Source organism: Urocitellus parryii, chromosome 4, assembly GCF_045843805.1.
Source record: "Urocitellus parryii isolate mUroPar1 chromosome 4, mUroPar1.hap1, whole genome shotgun sequence".
In the NCBI taxonomy this organism is placed as follows: domain Eukaryota; kingdom Metazoa; phylum Chordata; class Mammalia; order Rodentia; family Sciuridae; genus Urocitellus; species Urocitellus parryii.
This window is the reverse complement of record NC_135534.1, coordinates 30,349,626-30,370,725: the sequence shown is the minus strand read 5'-3', so window position 1 is coordinate 30,370,725 and position 21,100 is coordinate 30,349,626. Positions and strand designations below refer to the sequence as shown.

The 21,100-nt window shown below is 43.9% G+C and overlaps 1 protein-coding gene across 2 annotated transcripts in view; it reads right to left on the bottom strand.

The window, feature by feature from the left end:
• Positions 1-1,632: 1,632 nt before the first annotated feature.
• The window catches only part of Pamr1 (peptidase domain containing associated with muscle regeneration 1), a 76,573-nt gene continuing 57,105 nt past the window's right edge, over positions 1,633-21,100 (bottom strand). The window contains exons 7-12 of one of the 2 annotated variants that reach the window (XM_026404587.2): positions 13,829-13,879; positions 10,907-11,119; positions 9,145-9,211; positions 5,949-6,181; positions 4,708-5,000; positions 1,633-2,652 (exon numbers count right to left, since the gene is read on the bottom strand). In XM_026404587.2, coding sequence (XP_026260372.2) covers positions 2,116-2,652; positions 4,708-5,000; positions 5,949-6,181; positions 9,145-9,211; positions 10,907-11,119; positions 13,829-13,879 — 1,394 coding nt within the window. In that variant the 3' untranslated portion in view covers positions 1,633-2,115. The remainder of the gene's footprint in view (positions 2,653-4,707; positions 5,001-5,948; positions 6,182-9,144; positions 9,212-10,906; positions 11,120-13,828; positions 13,880-21,100) is intronic. The other variant, XM_026404593.2, reaches the window with a different exon arrangement.

Below are 21,100 nucleotides of genomic sequence, written 5' to 3'. Positions count from 1 at the left end.
ACAAAAAAACTGTGAGAGAATAAATATGTATTGTTTTAAGCCATTGAGTATTGGGTAATTTGTCCTCAACAATAATGGATAATGTATTGCTCTTGTATGAAGCCAACCTTGGGGCTAAAGTCCTTGAGGCTGAAGTTCTCTGGGACAAGTTGAAAGAACAGTAAAGTTCCTGTTTGGATCTACAAGCAGAGAACATCTCCTCAGATGCCCTGTAACAGGTCTGGGTTCCCCATTCTCATGTGGTACAGAAAAGACTGAGAAGTTCCCACAAGCCCCCAAGGGAGGAAGAAAGGGTCACTAAGGGTCTAGCTGCTCAACCACCATAGAAATCATCTCTGTGGCCATGAGGCCAAGTAATCCAAGCCAGGGTCAAATAGGAATCACCACCAGATCTCAGGAGTGCCAGTCCCCACAGAGCTGAGGAGGAGCCAATCAGCAGAACCTCTGAGCTCCCATGGAAGCAGGAGAACACAGCACAAGTTTAGCTAGTTATAGATCCTAGCATCCTGGGTATCAACAAAACACCCAGGATGGGAAAGACATGCTACATGCACCCAGGAACCAGCATGAAGTCAGGAGTCCCCTTCATGGTCCCAATGCTCAAAGGCACTTGAGCTTCCAAAGTCACCATCTTGTAGAAGAGAAAACTGGCAAGGAGGAGTGTGCTAGTTAGCTTTCTGTTGCTGTGACAAAAAGCCTGAGGAAATTAGCTGAAAGAGGAAAAATTTATTTCGGTTCAGGTTTTCAGTCCATAGTCAACTGACCCAATGGCTATGGGCCTGTGGTGAAGCAGAATATCATGGCGGAATGACATTGTGGAGTAAAATTTTGTACTTTATGGTAGCCAGGAGGAGAGAAGGGAAGGAAAGGGCCAGAGACAAAATAAACTCTTCAAAGTCATGACCCTGGTGACCTGTTTTCTCCAACTAGACCCCAAATACAAATGTTCCTGCCTCTTCCCAATACACCACCTGTAGGGGACCAAGCCTCTAACACATGAGCCTTTGAGGGGACCTTTAAGATCCAAATCATAACAAGGAGAAAAGATAAAAGAGTAAGTCACCCCAAAAAGAAGGTGTTAATGGGAAGATCACATAAAGAATTGACAGGATTGAATTCACGTTTTTCCTCCCTTATCCAGTGGGAAGCAGGTCTGGGGCTTAGGAGGAAACACCCACGTATTATGGAAAACAGGGAGGCTACAGCTCCTTGGCATACCTAAATCTGACGTAAGCGAACATGTGGCTTCGATCCAACTGCTCTAAAACATACTACAAAGATTTATTTTATTTACAAAGAAGGGTTTTAGACTGGATCTAGAACATGAGAACCAAGGGCACACGGAAATCAGCTAGTCCCTGGTATTTTCCTGTTTGTGTCACCTGATGGCACCTGTGTCTTTTTTTCTCCTAATCGATGGCTCACCAAGCTCCAAGAGTTGGTCTTGAAAAGACAGCATGGTCTTTGTCACACACATTATTTGGTACCCTTAGTTCTATATTAAAGGACTACAGGGAGACGTGGCTCTGAGACACGTAGCCCAGAGACACAGTACGCAGGAATGAGAGCAGAGCACACCTGTTTTGTAGGTCAGAAGCCAACCCTTGTTTTATTGAAATGTGTACAGGAGATTGGAAAAGAAAAGGACCAGGCTGCACTGTGGCAAGGGACAAAGCCTGTGCCACATCCTAACTCAACCGGGCCCGACGTCCTGCAGGCAGCTCTTTGGAACTTGGTTTGGCTGCAGCCTCCACAGAGGCTTTGTGAAGCCCAGAACTCCTGAGGTCAACCCTCAACCACGGGTGACCATGACATCCACCCCACTGAAAGGTGGGGACGGCCACCAGGTCAGTCAAACAGGAAGGTGTCCTTTGAAGAAACTCAGGTCTTGAAAGCTCTAGGATCTTCCCGGTGGTTTCCAAGCAGGCGGGAAGAAGGCAGCGTCCACCAGAAACTGAGCTCGACTCACCCCCCCACTGAGTTGTGTCCATGGAATCAGAAGCCCTGGCAGCGCCAAGTTCATGGGCAAAATCCACACTTCAGATCCACACTGCGTCCTGTAGCCCAGGTGCAGACAGGTGCATGGACCAGCTCCCCGACAGGCCTGCAGCTGGCTCACTTCATGTTCCTCTCGATCCAGTCTTTGAAAGGCAGCACCTTGGTGAACGCTGTGGAGAGGCGATGACTACATGATTTGTCATAGCTCCAGCTGACCAGCCCCACCAGATGCCAGCGTGGCTCGGGTGATGCCCGGCCGGGGAAGGACATCGCGGCGATGCCCCCTGTCTCCGCCGTGCAGATGTCCGAAGGGGCACTGGAATCCTGGCTGGCACAGAACATGTTGTCGGTGACGCTCACGGGGATGCCGTGGTCTTCATGCTGCTCCTCACACAGCAGTGAGTCCACCACCCTGACCACCCCAGAGCGCAGCGTGTCGTTCTTGAAGCCGGGGCTCCTCACATCTGCCAGGATGTTCCAGCCAGCCACCGTGAGGTGGGACTCCTGGAAGGAGATGCCGAGGTCCCTAGTGGCAGCGAGGCAGATGGGCTGGACCCGGGTGCTGATGCGGGCCTTGTCCAGGAGCTTCAAGATGGCAATGTCAGTGTCCAGCAGGATGGGGTCGTAGTTGGGATGCAGAATGATGGCCGAAATCTACCAATGCAAGGAATGGACAGCAATGGTGAGCATCCGGCTCCATGGCAGACAAGGACAGTCAAGTTGGGGGGCTAAATTATTGTGGAGAAATTATCCAAAAACCAGGTACCATTATTTGACATACTTTGCTCAAGAAATCTTAGAAAGGAACTGCTCTGTTTCCAGGACTGCAAATTGAAATGACTACTGGAGTCTGGTAGACGACATTAAATAAGTGGAGTATTCAGGTGAAGCTACAGAGAATGGGAGCACACACACCATCTAAAGTGGACAGAAAGCTGGGTGCAGCAACCTGTGATCCCAGTGACTCTGGAGGCTGAGGCAGGAGGATTGCAAATTCAAGGTCAGCCTCAGCCACTTAGCAAGACCTGTCTCAAAATAAAAAATTAAAAGGACTGAGAATGAATTTGGATGGTAAAATATCACTGGGTTCAATTCCCAATGTGTATAACTAACTAACTAACTAAATAAATAAATAAATAAATAAATAAATAAATAAATAAATAAATAAATAAAATAGGGCTGGGGTTAGGGTTCAGCGGTAGAGCACTCGCCTAGTACATGAGAGGCCCTGGGTTCTATCCTCAGCACCACATATTTAATAGAATAAAGGTATTTTGTTCATCTACAACTAAAAAAAATAATTTTTAAATAAAATAAGTGGGCAGAGGCCACTTCATTCCAGCTGATCACTGCCGTACAGAAATGGGTCAGCATTCTAAATTTGCCAGAGAATGGACTCCAGATCTTTAATTGAAACATCTTAATTTTTTAACGGTGGTAAGTAACTAATGAAGAAAACAGACATCAGCATCATCAACACACAAAGCCCAAAAGCTACATCTGTAACATTTCACGTGCCTACATGCCAGCAAGATAGAGCCGTGTTCCGTAATAACATCCCATAATACTTTCCCCATAAGAACATTCATAGACTTTTTCACACTCTTTCATGATGTTCCCGAGTCTTGCTGATCACCCACTCTGACAGAGCCCTCTAAGAGCTCACATCTGTGATACCTTATAATTTTTAAGGTTGATGTTCTGTTATTGGAACTGTGTTTGAGCCCATTTCCTTGAGAAACCTCATGTCACACTCATCATGATATACGGGTCTCTCTCCCACTAGTCTTCTGAGTGAAAACCACTCTTTGTTCTTTTTTGTATCTAGTTTCAGTGAAGGGCACACTGTTGTATCCCCCAAATAGATGGATGGACAGATAGAAGGATAGGATGAGAGATGGATGGATGGATGGATGGACAGATAGGTAGGTGGATAGATGGATGGATGGATGGACAGATAGATGGGTGAATAGAAGGCAGGGAGGGACGCAGGAAAGAGCAAAGCATTCTGTAAAGTGATGAGGATTGTCTTGGATAGGATTTGTCTATGTCCTCAAAGCCTACCAGGATAACGCCCAAATGTATTGAGTGATTAACTCTCTTTTATTCACAAACTATTTGTTAATCTACTTTGAACTTGACTCTGTGCTAGGCTGTGAGGGTCCCGTGACATAGAATGCTTATGGAGTAGATGGTTTTAGGCCAAGCAGGTATTAAACAAATAATTTCACTAATTTTTAATTTATTATGAGCTACTAGACAAATTATATGTGTATTTTACTTGGAGGTAATTGAATTGTTTTTTTTAAATATTTATTTTCTAGTTGTAATTGGACACAAGACCTTTATTTTATTTATTTATTTTTATGTGGCGCTGAGGATTGAACTCAGAGCCTCGAGCGTGGTAGGTGAGCCCTCTACCGCTGAGCCACATCCCCAGCCCAGTAACTGACTTTTGATAACCATGATGATAGATGAAGCTTGTCTCCTACTTGTAAAAGAAGCAAATTGGGGAAGGACAGGATGGTCTTTCTAAATGCCCCTTTCCAGTACCTGTCGATAGGTAACACCAAGCCCCTGGTAGGTGCCAGGCCCGGGACTGGTACTGACATGCCAAGTTGACAGAGCTGACTTGGTCCTGCTCTCCTGGGCTTAGAACTAGTTGAGCCCAAGCTCTGGTTTCCAAGTTGAGCCCTCCTCCTCTCTCACCCGTAAGCTCTGGATGGTCTTCTCATCCCGGTGGTCATCCCGGTAAAACTTCCCCAAGACGATCTTGAGATCTGCTGTCTTGATGACGGTGACCTTCCCCAGGTCAGTAACACAGTGGGCGGCCACCACCACCGTGCGCTCATTCACCAGGGCGCCACTGCAGACCAGAAACCATGCGCCCTTGTGCAGGCCCCCATCGGGTACCCCACTGGTCCTCCTGTAGATGGCTGCTTGCCATGGCCAGCGCGTCCCTTGGGTCTTCAGAGAAGTGACGTTCTCGACTTTCCCACAGACTATGGAGAAAGCACCAGTTCAGTAAAACCAACTTAGATATTTCCATCCAAAGGGGAATGCGTCTCTCTACCAGGAGAGCACCAACTGGAAAGGTGGTCCCATGGGTCCAATGACCACTAAGCCATCTCACCTGGTTTTCTTCTCCCTTTAAATATTAATCTAGATACCGTTGGTTATAAAGGCGAAGGTTAAAATTGGAGGTTTTATAGTAAAATGAAACCCAGATTGTGATCCCAGGCACTTACTATCAATAGGACTTGGGTCAAGTGACCTAATCTTTTAGAGCCTCAGTTTCCTCACCTGTAAAATGGATAGAGCAATAATAATGGTCTCATAGGGTTCCAGAAGACTGAATGAGATGATGTATACAGACACTCAAAAATATCATGACCGTCATGATAAACGTGACTGCCATGAACTAAACCACCATGCTGTTCTCCTTTCACAAGGGGAGAATGGAGAAAGGAGCTGGTTCCTGTTCTAGACACTTCCATATATTATCTCAGTAATCACCATCTTAACAGAGGAGGTAATTAATATTTCATTAATTAATAACAATTACCTAATTAAAATCACTGCAGGGTGGCTGTGAAATGGAGCTTAGGGTAGCCAGATGACGTAACTCGAGGCTGCCTAGCACCTCTAACCCCTACCCCACTTGCTGTTTAGTTCCTGCTCTCTTCTTCTTCTCCCAGTAAATATGGTAGAGTTATCCACAGCAAGTATGCCCCTAGGAGTTCATGACTCCGCTTCTCCTGGGAAGTAAGTTCAAGCCAAAGGCAGACACTTCTAACCGTGGGGTTCCGGGTATCACCAAACTAGGGAAAGCCATGCAAGACCATTCCTTTGGACAATGAGACTCTCCCCAGACAACAAGGTGAATGGCTTTACACAGGCCGCTTTGGAAACTGGAAGATACCGCCACTCAAAGATGAGCCTTGACTCACTAGGGATGCAGGATGGGGCCCGCCCACTCCACTTCCCGGTCCTCAGGCACGTCCTCCGGCTGCTGCCCAGGCGGTGGTAGAAGGGTGAGATGCACTCATACTGGAGCTGGGTGTGCAGGTGCTGGTACCCAGGGGGCAGGTCTCCAAAGGGAAGGGCTGGCTTCTTGGTAGGGGCAACCTGCAGCTTCTCCTTGCTGAAGGCTGATGAATAGAGCTGGTGTAATGGCGTCTCCCTGGGTCAGAGCACATGGGGCCAGAGAAAGGGAAGGGCAAGAGACTGTCACCGTGGTCCCTTTAGCACCCATGCCAGGTCCCATGTAGATATGTGGTTATAGAAGAAGAGGAAAATGTCCTGTCTCTGTCTCTATATCTGTTCTTTCGCTTCCTTTCTCTTCTCTCTCATACACACACACACACACACACACACACACACACACACACACACTGTACCCTTCACCTCTTACCACTGAGCAAATTCTCTTGTACGCCTCAATCTTTTCATTCCTCCATTTCCATTTCTGGCATGCTTCCAACTGCCTCGGATTTTAACCAAAGAGAACTACATCTGACATAATAGCTGCTATGCAAAGACATCACACACGCACACACACAAATTTAATTGCGAAACTAAATAGAAAAGGGAGTTAATTTGAATGAGAGAATGCAGGCGTACTTTTTTTTTTCCCTCCAAACATTATCATAATGGGGCAATATTAGGAATTGACTTGAACTAAACTGTGTTGATACAGTAGCTTGATTTAGCAATTAGCAGATGTAATTAGTTCACCTCGGAGAATAGAAATTTCTCTCAGGGCACATTGATTGGGAGAAATATGAAGTGTTGTGTGTAAATGTGGAAAGGAATATTAAATGATCCCTGAAGGTGAAGGCCCCAGAGACCACTCCGGGGTTCTTGGGGGAGATATGCACACATTGTTCTGCTTGTGTTCGTTTTATATTGGTGCCCACTGAGTGACAAGCTGAAATCCCTTTAGGAATCAATGTCTTCATTCCCATTTGATGAATGGAGAAGGGAAGCCCAGAGAGGTAAGTGAGAGTGCTCGCGGGCACACAGGAAAGGAAGATGGTTCCTGAGACCACCGTGCTTAGCCATCATGACTTCCACGTGGTGTCGCTACCACATCAATTTGATATCACTGCAAGAAATTATTTCATGCCTCTCTACAGAACTTGGATCAGAGCAAATATTCCACCTATATTGATTTCACTCAACAAGTATTCCTATCATGGTTCTAACCAGGTCTGTGATTCTGGGAGCTTCTGCACTTGCTAACAAGCTTATCTCTAGGCCACTGAAGGTTCACACTGCCTTTGGGGGCTCCCCAGGTGAGCCTGGCTGTTGGAGATAGGCAGAACCCCCACCCCCCACTTCAGCAGCCTGCCTTCCAGAAAGATACTGAAAAAACAAATTTCAGGTTTGCTTCTCATTTACATGAGACAGCAGGCACGTTGCCACCTAACCTCCCATTAAAATTGTCTTAAAAACTGTGTTCTTTTTGAGAGGGGTTCCTCCTCAAGATGTCTCTTTGGGAAGAACAGGTGGATTCCACTTATTGGAGAGTCCAGCCCAGGGAATCACAGAGACCTGAAGACAGGGCCGAGTTTGAATTCCATTGCCACCATTCCAAAGGAAATGTCTTGCCTAAAAGGGAAAGACTTGAGAGAGAGAGAGGAAGGGTCAGAGGCTGACAGGCATCCTCACCAAGGAACACTCCAGGGCGAGCCTGGTCACTCGAACTCATTATTACTAACCCTAACAATAGCTGCCTTTAACAGGTGCTTGTAGGTGCAAGGTGCTTTGCTGAGCGTTAGTCTAGTGCATAAGGGAGCAGACCCTGGAGCCAGATGCTGAATTTATATCCTGGTTTTGCCACTTCTAGGAGTGTGACCTGGGGCAAGTTACTTTACTTCTCTGAGCCTCAGTTTACCCATCTATAATAAAAACGGTAATAAAAATCTGTAATAAAAAGAATAATGCCTTCCTCAGAGGCTATAGTGAGAATTAAATGAGCCAAGACATGTAAAGTACTCAGAAGAGCAGCTGTACACAGCAAACATGCAATAAGCGTTAGCTATTTGTGTTGGATTTAATCCTTACAGCAATTCCCAGAGATTGCTATGATTATTCCTGCTTTTCAAGAGAAGGAAAAAAAATAAAAGGCTCAGCAAGCTTAGGAACTCTCCTAGGCATACCTAGAACTAAACAGGGGCAGAACCAGCTCAGGAACCCTTGACTGTCATTCCAATGTATTCATTCAGTAAATATTTATTGTCTTCCACATGGCAGGCACTGTCTCAGGCACTAGAACAAAGCAGATAATGCTCCTGTACTTGTAACTTCTGTATTTGGAATGGGGAGACAGAAATTGAACACGTAAACCAAGGCAACTGGTGGAGAGGGAGCTGAGATGAACAAGGCCAGAGAACACCAGGTAAAGGAGTCGGAGGGCAGCCGGGGGTGGTAAGCTGGATAGTTTTAAAAGGACAGTCAAGGGAGGCCTCTCTGTCAGGTAAAAACTGAGCAGAGAACTGAAAGAAGGGAGGTAGTGAGCCTCCATGGGATCCTGTGGAAGAAGTTTCCAGACCAAAGGAGGCACAAGAATAAAGTTGTACAGCAGAACTGTGCTTGGAGAGAGAGAGAGGAAGCCTTCCTTATTGGAGCAGCCACAGTGAAAAAGAGATGAATAGAACTGGGCCTGCTGCCCCCACCCCCCAAGGTGGTCTTCACCTCTGTCTTCCAGAGCTCACATCCCTGATGGCGACTGGCCATGCATCTCTGGTTTCTGGACTCCACTGTCTCCTCTCTCCACTACCAGAACCTCTGACTGCCAGCTGGGGTTTAGGAAGGTGTTCTTCCTGATGCCAGCGCCTAGGAGCTGCCACAATGCAGAAGACTCAAGTATGACAACCCAGTTCCTCAAAGACCATCCGAGTGTCTTGCTTCTCACCAATCATCTACTTTCCCACGATCCAATAAAATTTGTCCATCTTCCAACCATTGCTACCTCTTGGCCAAAGGCAGCTGGCTAATGAGCTTCCATGGAACAAGCCCTATTCTTTCATGACCATTTAGCACTAAATGTCCCTAAGAAACCCCAACACAAAGTAGAGAAAGGGAATGGGAGAGGAAATCTCCATTACCCTTCCTGACAGAGTGCAGGTGTTTCAGTCTCACCTTGACTGGACCTGCATTGGAAGAACTCTCCTTCTCACCAGGTCTGAGACCTTTGGCTCTCGGCAGGCTGGAAAAAAAAAAAAAAAAAAAAAAGACAGGGTTGCATCATCTGTTTTCAGACTCACTGTTCACATGGCTTAGTTCAGATTCATTCCTAACCCCCTTTCTGGATACCACGTGCTCATTCCCCAGACTCAGAAGCAAGATATGTCAGCCAAGCTCGAATAGTTCGTTTAGCAAAAAAGCATGCTGCCTTTCTCCTAAATTGACAGCTTTCTCTGAAGAACTCTGATGCCTCTGAGAAACTCCTCCACCTAGGTGATTTGGGGCCATGACGATTAAGATAGGACTATCTGCTTATGCGTCTAGCATTAGCACACTTGATCAGAATGGAATAAAATTCAAATGGAGTCCTAATATAGAGCCCATACTGGGAATTAGAAGGTTCTCATTTAAAACCAGGCAGCAATGTCAATCATAGATAAGTCTTGTGTAATTGATTTTTTCCAAGTCCTTTCTCTGCTATTAAGGACCCCAAAAAATCTCTAGGAGACAACTCAAAGCTCAGTTTAATTTTTCTGAAGTCTCCTTTTTTTTTTTTTCCACAAGTGAAAAGGAGTCCTTCCCATCTCACTTTCCCAATCAAGAGCAGCCAACATTTGTCTAATTAGCGACTTAGAGTACTTTAGTTGTATTAATTTGTAAGAGAAGAGTTGACAAAAATCTCCAAGGACATATGTAACGCCGTTCCCATACTTAATGAAATAAAACATCAGAAATCTATGCTGGTGGGGATGAAAGTCGTTTCTGGCTAAAGTCTAAAGTGATTTATTCCTTTCACAAATCATTCCCTTTCATTCCTTTTCCCATGATTCAGGTTGTTGACAAACACCCAGAAGGGAAAGTAGAGGACTGAGGCAATTATCTGGATAATCTAGGACAAGAACACGCTTTTCTTCCCAGTAAACAGCCAGATCATTGTGACTGTCCCCCAAAACAGAGGTGCCGCTAACCAGAAGCAGCTGGAAACTATGCACCCCCACTGCAACAGAAATGGTTCCAACCGCTGCTCTCTATAACATTTCATTTCTCTGGCTCCAACTTACATTTTGCAGTTTACCGCCTGGGTTGCCTCCCTTTGCCTTTACCAATGCCTGGTAAGTTACGCCTCTGTAATTTCCCTCTGTCTTCCATCTGAAATGTCATCCGGACTCCTCTTCACATTTACAAATCCTCCCCAGCTTTCCAGACAGGCCCCAATTCTACCTGCTTCATGCAATTATCTCTATTTCAAGAAATTCCCTCTCTCCTTTTCCTGAACTATCCATTTAGTTCCTATAGCTGTCTGTTGAATGTTCAAAGGTCTACTATGTTTGTCTTGAAACATCTTAACTGGTCTCACATAGGCAGCCAGGGAAGATGAGTCCATTCAGTTTTGACCTTGGATCTGCATATATAAACCTCAGCCCTATTGTTTTTTCCTGAACTGTTCTGATAACTTTATCACTCTCCTCCATCAACTCAAGACGCTGTGATTACAGTAAGCAGGTCTTCCCTAAGTCCAGAAAAATGAAGCAAATATTTTTAGGGATGGTTTCCAATCTAATAGATAATGTGGTTCGGGAGAAAACTTAAGAGAGAAAGGGACCCCCCCACCCTCCAACACACACACACAGAGGGGCTTAAAAGAATGCATTAAAGCTATCAAAAAGCACAGTAACTCCATCTACCCCTATAGGATCCTGAAACACCCATAAGTTACCTTTTATGCAGATGGGCTGTTTCCCTGACCACTCTCCATTCTGTTGGCAAGTTCTCTTCTCATTGCCACTAAGAACATAGGAGTTATTACAAAAGAATGACACCACAGTGCCGATTTTTACATTTCGCCCATTGAGCAATCCAGGACCTCCTGTTATTTTCTTGTACCCATTGACTGGTCCCCCAAGATCTGAGCAGTTTCTTTCTTCAAGGACTAAAAATGAAAAACAAGAGAAAAGAAGAACTGTTAAAAGTCTGAGTCATTTAACTTTGAAATAGAATCTTTTCATTATTTCATTGAATTTAAAAATACAGTGATAACAAGCCTGCTAACAGTGTACACAAACAAATTACCAAGAGAAATCTCCCAATAGAAAATGCATGTATTAGACACGTCTTTCCTTGTCTTAATGATTTATTCTTAGATGGAGAAATATTTCATTCTAAATGTAAACAACTTTGACACAAATCTGACTCTTATATGATCTTGTTCTTTTTTTTGTTGTTGTTGTTCAAATTATTGGAGCTGGGCAAGACTGGACAAGAAAAATATTTCACCTTAGTTTATGATCAGGATTCAGGCATAATTAGTTTTCAGTGTTGTATTATCTCCCTCATTTCCTATCGCTTGAGCAATTAAATTAGACTGTTCAGTTTCCTATTTATGTTGTATACAAAAAAAGTAGAACTGCTTAACAACAAGAATAAATATATGAAATAAATTTAGATCTTATATTTCATATCAAGAAAAAAAGTGTTTCAAGTTTTAGTTAAAACTACTAGAGGAAAATATCATTGCAAAAATATTACAAATTCCCCCTGATGCCCAAATGTAACTATTTATCTATATACTTAATATTCTTAATATTCTTAATGACTTAAATTAAAAATGGCATCCCCAGCCATTCTGAGCACTGAACAGGATTTTAGATTTAATCTGGAAAAATTCTATTAAATAGGTAACATATTTTTCTCATACAGATTATGGCACAATACTGAATATGACCTGTCTAAGGAAACAGAGTGAGTCCTCCAAAGAATTCAACTGAATTTGGGCACCAATCTATCAGCTTCCCTGGTTTCTTTTTAATAATTTCTTCTAAGACATAGGCTCATTCCTATAAAACAGTTCTCGTGTAATGCAGTTATGCATTTGACGTACTTTCCTTCCCATAACTGTCCCAATTATCTTCCAAGCAACTTACTTGCTTGCCCCCAGGCAAGAAAGGAATCTTCTTTCAAATAGCGCTTTTAAAACATTCAAGAATTAAAAATAAACAACTTTACCGGGTGCAACTTGGCAAGATTGCTGCAATTAGCCAACTGACTGGTTTGTCTCCTCTAGGATTATCCATAGCCCATGTGGCAGATGATCAATAACACTCTGTGTGCTTTGGGGATTATGTAATATGAGTGATTTCCCTGGTGGGTGAATCCAAAACTCCTATTTTAAGTGTAAAAAAAGGGACCTCACTGAGCGAGACTGTTTAAAATATTAAAATGGTATAAAGAGGGCAATGTGGCTTTTTTATGCTTCAAGTGGTCTCAGAAAACCCTCGTGCTTGTATTTTCAGGAATCCCTCTCTGATGGGAGGGGGAGGGAGAGGAAGCAGTACATATCACCTCCGTGATGGCCCCAGCTTCTTTTAGTAGATGCATTCAGTCTGAACATATATCCCAGAGGGTGACCACTGGGGCTCAGAGACCACAATAAAAAACGTAGTGTATCCTGCCTGTACGTTTAAAATAATGGAACTAGTTGCCAACATAAAACTTGGGAGAATTCACAAAAATAGGTCTCACTGGCTTTTCACACAATTCAGATCTTCAGTCTCCCAGCCTGCCTCCACCAGATGACAACCACCTGGAGCTGAGAAATGGCTCTCTGCTCACCTGGGAGCTGCATTCTTCACCAGGCTGCCTGGCTCTGGCAAGTGTTTGAATCTGTGGCCAGTTGTCTATGGAGAGGCTATGATTTATGCAGTTCAAGTGTAGGTCCTCGTTTGTTTTGAGCTTTACTACAGCTCGTGGTCAAAAAAGAATGGGTGATATTTAAGGCCATTCCTGGAATACTGGGAGAAAATGAACGAGACTGCAGCTACATCAGCCTCAGCAAAAGATAAATCTTTTCTACTGATGGTTTTGATAGGTGAGCCTGACAGTGGGGTTGTCTTCCCCTTGAAAGGAAGCTCTTCCATGGTCTGCTAGACTCCATGCCCTGAGCTGCCACAGCAGGGTTCTCATGGAACACACACACACACACACACACACACACACACACACACACACACTATTTAAAGTGGGCTTAAATACTAGGAACTTTGGAGAGTTCTTGAGCCCTTGGAGATAAAGATTTAGGACAATCCAGGTCCTTTGTTTCTCTCACTCAGGAGGCTATAAAAGAAGACTTAAAGAGAAATTAACTTGGAATACACAAATACCTCTGTTCAAGGGTAAAGGATGCCACTAAACATCTGCAATTCTTAAATGCAAACAATTTTATAACTTGACATTTTTGAAATCAGGTCATAAGTGTAGTTTTCACACCGAAATTTCTGTACAACTTAAATTCAATACCTTAGAATGGAGAACTATGACAACTATTATTTGGTTTTAAGTTATTGCTTGTGGAATGTCATCATTAGGATAGAGCAAGTAATGCTTCTACGTTAGGATCCAATGGAGTGTTCAGGGGACTGAATGCTTGTTCCCCCTCAAATTCAGATGTCCAAATCCTAAGCCCCAATATCACGGTCTTAGGGAGAGGGAGTCTTTGAGAAGTGATCAGGTCGTGAGGATGGAGCCCTGGTGTGTGAGATTTTTGCCCTTATTGAAGGCAACTCAGAGAGTTCTCTCTCCCTCCTCCTCCATGTGAGGATACAGCAAGAAGACAGCCCTCTATGAACCAGAAAGCAGCCCTCACCAGACAGTGAATCTTCCAGCGCCTTGATCTTGGACTTCCCAGCCTCCAGAACTGTGAGAAATAAATGTTTGTTGTTTAAATCACTCAGTCTATGGTATTGTCTTGTAGCAGCCCCAACTGACCAAGACAGAAGGCAAGACTATGGCTGAAAATCAAGGGAAATATAGACAACAGAATCAGATTTATAAAGGGTCCAGCAAAGTGGTCATCTGACACTACTTAAGAATATACTTTGTATACAACCAGGGATATGAAAAATGGTGCTCTATAAGTGTACTAAGAATGGTAACACATTCTGCTGTCATATATAAATGAAGAAAATGAATTAAAAAATGAATAACTCCATTGAATACATTCCAGAAATAAAAGACAAGATTGAGAACTTCAGTAGAAAACCAGAAACGCCAAAAAAAAAAAAATAACCTAAGAAAAAATCAAAAACTGAAAAATTTAGTAACAGAACTCAGTGGATGGATTTAATAGCAAACTAAATAGAACTGAAAGGTAGCTTATAAGAAAACTTTCAGAATAAAGTTGAAAGAGACAAGAAGGTGAAAATGTACTCGAAAATCTAAGAGGTTCATAGGACACAGTGAGAAGGTAAAGAAATACATAATTAACATTCCAGGAAAGGAGACAGAGGGGAGAGGGAGGTGGGGGGGAGGGGGAGGTGGGGGGGGAGGGGGAGGGGGAGGTGGGGGGGGAGAGGGAGGTGGGGGGAGAGGGAGGTGGGGGGGAGAGGGAGGTGGGGGGGGAGAGGGAGGTGGGGGGGGAGAGGGAGGTGGGGGGGAGAGGGAGGTGGGGGGGAGAGGGAGGTGGGGGGGAGAGGGAGGTGGGGAGAACAGGAGGGAGGAAGAAGAAAAAGAAGAAGAAAAGGAGGAGGAGGAAGGAGGAGGGAAGAGGAGGAGGAGGAGGAGAAGGAGAAGAGGAAGGAGAAGATGGAGGAGGAGGAAGAGAGATGACAATGGTAGAAACAATGTGCTAGGAGATAATAGATGAAAACTTTCCTGTACTCATGGAAGAATTTGACCTACAGATTCATAAAGCCCCAAACCAGACAAAAATGAAAAAATAGATACATGGGAATGTTTTAAAGCAACCAAAGTGGAGACAGACCAAGGGATTTGAAAAACATACTTTCCGAAACTTGAAGTCATTGCTGGGCATGATGGCACACACTCGTAATCCCAGAGACTCAGAAGGCTGAGGCAGGAGGATCATTGGCTCAGCAACTTAGTGAGGCCCAAACTAACTTAGCAAGACCCTGTCTCAAAATTTTTAAAAAGGGCAGGGGGTGCAGGGGTGGCTAACAATGTAGCTCAGTGGTAAAGCACCCCTAGGTTAAATCTCTAGTCCCCAAAAAAGTGAAAATTAAAATAAAATAACAATTCTTTACTGATAACATTAAGAATGATTTTGCTTCTTTATACTTTTTTCAAGTTTTACAATCATAAAGTAAAATCATAAAAGTTTGTTTTTTTATTATTTTGTTGTTGTTTCTGTTTTTATTATTTTTTACATATTTTATTTTTTAGTTATAGTTGGACAAAATACCTTTATTTTATTTATTATTTATTTATTTATTTATTTATATGTGGTGTGGAGGATCGAACCCAGGGCCTCACACATACTAGGCAAGCGCTCTACCGCTGAGCCACAACCCAAGCCCCAGTTATTATTGTTTTAAAAAATCAAACAAAATATTTTTGAGTGCTGTCCATTAAACATCTAAATCTAGCATAAAGCGTTTTATACCTTGTTTTTGGTCCAATTGTCTCTCAGTCCATGCAAATCTCTTTAATATTTTGTATACTCACATTATACAATTTTGCATGAAATCTCTTAAATAAGTCTTGTAACTAGACTCTGGTAGAAAAAATACTGGCTTCTAGGATCAGATAGATATGAATTCAAATATTCATCTGGTTCCCCAGAGTCTACAACAGCAGGCACTTAATAAATATTTGTTAGGGGTAGAAGGAACAAAGAGTGAAAGTTTTTCAATCTTATACTTAAGAAACTAAGAGCTGGGAACTAGTAAACCTCCCCAACCCATTGCTTTTCTTAACTATAAAACAAAATAATAACACTTACCTGGCTGGGCTGGTTTTGAGGAGTCACAGAAATAACAAAAAAAGTTTCCTTTTCCCTCATTTGCCTTTGTTTACAAAGCACCCAATGCCTTTAAAAGCCAGTTCCCCAAACTTAATACACCTTAAAGAGCACTCCAGAGAGAAATCTTAATAGCTCATTATTAGACCTATTCAAGCACAACACAGCCTTCCGCTCTATTTCCTGGGCTTTTGGTAATGTTTACCCGTGATGAACTTCCAAAACTGTGTTGATTCAGACTTCTGGGTACCAACCAGGGTGTCTGTTCATTTATTTTGTTTAATCTTACACAATAAAGCCTTAAAATTATGTTCCTATTTCAAACAACCCCTGCGTGTTATTCTTTCTCTTTCATTTTCTGTACTTTCCAAAGCCTGCATACTCCCTTGTGATGTTTTTTGAAGAGAATTCTAAAACTTTCTCCATCCTTCCTTCTCTCTCCCAGTTGACATCTACCTGGTGGGTACATAGACTATCTGCATCTCATCAGAGCTCCTCCCTGCGGTTAGGTTTCAAAATGATTTCCTCCCCATGTGTTCTCTTTTTAGAAACCTTTGTATCTCCCCATTGAACAGATTCATGATTCTTTCTGTTTGATTTTTTTCAAGGACTTTAGGTTTCATTTCTCCTCAGCGGGATGGATATTTTCAGGCAAAGCCAATTGAGAATTTTAAATATCTGCATCCCTGGCCTGAAGGAGCACCAGACTCCTGCTTTGTTAAATAAAAGATTGCATGATTAGTAATAAATAGCCCATTGCCCTGTTACTTTTGGAACTCAGCCTGGGGACATTAACACACTAAGTTTAGCATGCCCCCACATGCCACGGCATGAACAACAGCAGTCATCAGAGGTACATTTCTCTGGGGTCTTGTTTCAAATAACCATCTCAAGAAAGCCTTCTCTCTCCCTCTTTTCTTTCCCAGGGTCACAGAATGAGGGAGTTCACTGTGAGTGCACTTCCCACGTGATTTCACACGTGACTGCTCACGTGAAGGTTTTGTGATGGCTCTTGTCATGACCATCACTGGTGTCCCAGCCACGTCCCCTCATACTCACAAGTCACCCATCCCTCACCTTCGACATGTGACAGCTGGGGCCTGCCGCCTGCAGAGGGTGCCCTGGGGCATGGCCATCCGCTTATCCAGACGGAGGGCTAAAAAAGTACCTAGAGTTCTGTCCTCCTCCCAGGCCCACCCCAGGCTCACCTGTAGCCAATATGTGAAAATAGAAGAACCCAATCCCTGTTCTTTGAGGTTCGATTTACATTCCCAGAACCCCCACGGGGGATGGGCTGAGTAGAAGATGACTTGAAAATATTCTTGCTTGATGTCTTCCTCTTTCTCATCTTGATTCTTCAACTCCTTGCTGGTTAATCACAGGAGTCATCCCTTTAGTGAATTGCCTGGGCCCATAGGCTTGACTCGGGTTCTGTTTGGGGGAGAAACTAACCCAATACAGCTCTGCCGATTTCTCAGCTGGGCATCAGGGCCTCTGAGGCTTCTTCTCCATGGCACAGGTGTCTGTGATGAGGTGCCAGAGAGGCAGCGGGCTCAGCCCCAATACGGAGCCTACCTGCCTTTCGGCATTCCTGGGTGGTGATACGGTCTTGAGAAGGCTGTTGGGCCAGGCAGCTACAGGCTGGTCCTTAAGACTGCACTCAGCCTCATGCTGGCTCCTGGGCTCCAGCCCAGCCCCACAGCAGCCAGTCTGCTGTACCTGAAGGGAACAGATGATCTGAGGCAATGAGATTCCTCAGACCAAACCGTGCAGACCAGAATCTACTATCAGAGGAGTCTCCTTGAGGATTTGGTATGGCCTAGGTACAAGACTCTTTTCACAATCCTGGGGTACCAAAGAAGATGGAACAATAATTGAAACTGAATTTCTCATGATTCCCTGGATTATGGGGCTTAGAGTTGGATTTAAGATGATGTAAAGCAACTAAAATGTTATCTTTTTCTCCCCTGAACGGAACAGTGAGAGGCAATACCCGTTACAAAGGCACCAAGAGGAGATGGCTAGGTCCAGAGGTCTGCGAGCAGGGGACATGGCGATGGGGACTTCAGAAAGCCTGTCAGATCAACACGCAGGTGTCTTCAGGAAAAGTGGTTCTTCAGGGCACACTGATAATTTAGCTTTTCTGTACCCTCTAGTCAGAAAAGTAATATTGAATGTGACAAAAGGAAGTCCACATTCTTCATCCCTAACCCAGGGAGTGGACCCACCTTCTGGCTGTGCAAAGACCATAGACCTCTTTTTCCATGATGTCTCTGTTCACCAGTATATTCCCGTCCGTAAAAGTGATACATTTTCCTAAATGAATCTAAAATCTTAATATGATACACTAGCCCCCCACCCCCAATGCATATTTGTTTTCTCCTTTTATTTAGGTCTGCAAGCTGTAAGATCATATTTGGAGACAGGAGCTGTTTGTAACCCCTTAGGAACTAAAGAATCCAGTTGCTGCTTTGCCTTTGGGAAGCCAGCACGTCCACCTTTCAGAGAAGGACTGGGGAGGTGCTGCTGCCTATTGATTTGACTGATCCCTTTGCCTTCACATGAAATGTTTAATGAGTACCTCCTCTGTTCCCGGCAGAACAGGACATGGGAAGAGGTTTTTCTTTATCTTGAACATAGGACTTTTTCATTTAAACCCAGAAATACAAGTGACATCAGTCCAGGATGATTACACTAAAGTACTTTAGATAATCTCAAGGCTTTCCCTGGCCTCCTGTAGGCAGTTATAGATACTTTCCTCCCGGCGACTTATTCCTCAGATCAGAATCTTACCAGACAAAATCTTTCTCAACCAGCCAGGTATGGTGGTGACACCTGTCATCCCAGCAGCTCAGGAGGCTGAGGCAGGAGGATCACAAATTCAAAGTCAGCCTCAGCAACTTAGTAAGGCCCTAAGCAATTTAGTGAGACCTTGTCCTAAAATAAAAAAGATAAAACAGGCTGGGGATGTGGCTCAGTGGTTGAGCGCCCTGGGTTCTATCCCTGGTCCAAAAAACGAATCTTAATCAAAATAATCCCTCAGAGTTTAATTAGAATTTTAAGGAATGTTATTATAACAAATCCAGTTTTATTTCCTCAGGATGACTCAGCTCACTCTGACACACACAAAAACAGAGAGAACCCACAGGGGGCGGGGTGGGGGTGGGGTGGGGAGGAATGTACATAACGTTTTTTATTAGCATTAATTTATCCTAACTAGTGCCTTTCTTACCTGTGCTTCTAAAAGTACATCAGAAGATAGGACCCTAACCCAAGAATAAAATAAAGGTAATCACAGGGTCCTTAAATAAATTACAATAGGGTAAGGGGGTGGGGGGTCTCAGCAAATACTAGTCAAGCCATGAAATTTGACTGTGGCCTTGGTTGCAATGAAGATGTCCCTGGGTGTGATTGATTGAACTGAGTTGATACCTCTGAGCCTGCTGTGTTGTGTGAAAGAAAACCACTTATCTATCGATAGGAAGCCGGGTGAGGTGGAACCAGGTTCTAATCTAGAGGCTGCTGCCGAGTTTAACCACGGGGGCCTTGTTGGAATTGGAGTTCCCAGTTTTATCACATTTGTGTTCTCCCTGAGTCACTAGATAGAGATCACCACTCAACCAGGGCACACGGTGAAGCTACGGCAGTGTGGCCAGTACATTAGAGCATAAAGCCAAAGATGAGACAATCAGAAGAGAGATGCTTCTTCGTGATGGAAGCAGCCATGCTTCAATTGCTGTCTCAATGGGCTAAATGAGCATTCAAACGAATCTTTATTATTGGCTCTCTCCAAACATCACTGGTATCTCCACTCACTCCCTGACCCTAGAGAAGAGGTGTGTGTGTGTGTGTGTGTGTGTGTGTGTGTGTGTGGCGGGGGTGTACACAGATTATAAATAAATTCCTGAGTCTAACACTTTTTTAATCAGCAATGCAAATGATTCATATTTTGAGAAACCTTCAGATAAGGCTAACCCTTAAAATTTATGTTATTCATCATTGATCAAAGATTTATCTAAAACTTTAGAGAAGCCACCAAATAGCGATTTAGCTGAATGTGATCACTGATCTTCTGGGAGAACATGACTAGATTCTGGGCTCCCCAACACCTGCCTAAGCATTATATCTGGACATGTCTCCCAAGGTGTTTCCAGAAGAGACCAGTGTTTGAATTGGTATCATGAGTACAGGGCTTACCCTCTCCAATGTGGGTAGGCAGCATGCAATTCATGAGAGCCTGAATAGAACAAAGGAATGAGATGGAGGAAGGGAACATTGTGTTCTCTCTCTCTGCCTGACTGGCTGAGCAGGATATCCACACTCAGTCCTCAGGACTCCTGATTCCCAGGCCTTCATACCTGAGCTGGAATCTACACCACTGACTCTCTACATTAGAGCCTTCAAATTACTAGCTCTCCTGGGTCTAGGTTATGGGGGTTCTCAGCCTCCATAGTCAGGTGAGCCTATACCTAGATGAATCTCCTATTGGTTCTACTTCTCTGGAGAACCAGGGCTAACATAGCTCTCTAGGCTCTACTAAGTTAGCTCTTCAAGAAATACACTTTCAGAGAGGTGTCTGAGGTTAAGTTCCCCCAGCAGTAGCATGTGAGACTAGGTTTTGAGTACAAGCAGTTTATCTTGGTGGCAATCCCAGGAAGGGCCAACAGTGGACTAGGGAAAATAAAGACCGTGAATTTCTTAAGTCATCAGGCAAGTCATCACTGGGGGGCAACTGAGAATCAGTGCCATTTAGCAACTCTGGGAAACAATGGGACATGCCTCATGGTTATCCCACTCAAGGAGCAAGATACCAGTTCTCACCTATGGAACACCATCAATCCTCTGTTGAAGGATGATGGGATTAAGTACTAACTCTACATGCCTCCAGGATGCCCGTAGGCCAGAGGGTCTTCACACCTGGAGAAGATCTCAGGCAGGGTTGAAGGAACAGGAGGGCAGGAGCCGGTTGAGCTGGCACCCACTGGAATAGTGTGAGCATAAACAAGACCAGTCACTTTTTAAATTTTTTGTATGAGAAGGGGAATGATCTAGTTTTTAGAAATATCTAGTAACAAAGCATATTAATATTTCTATAATTTACAAAAAAAGAAATGTTCAACGTTTCCCCAGTACTCACCCTTAGACACAGGAGAGCAAGGG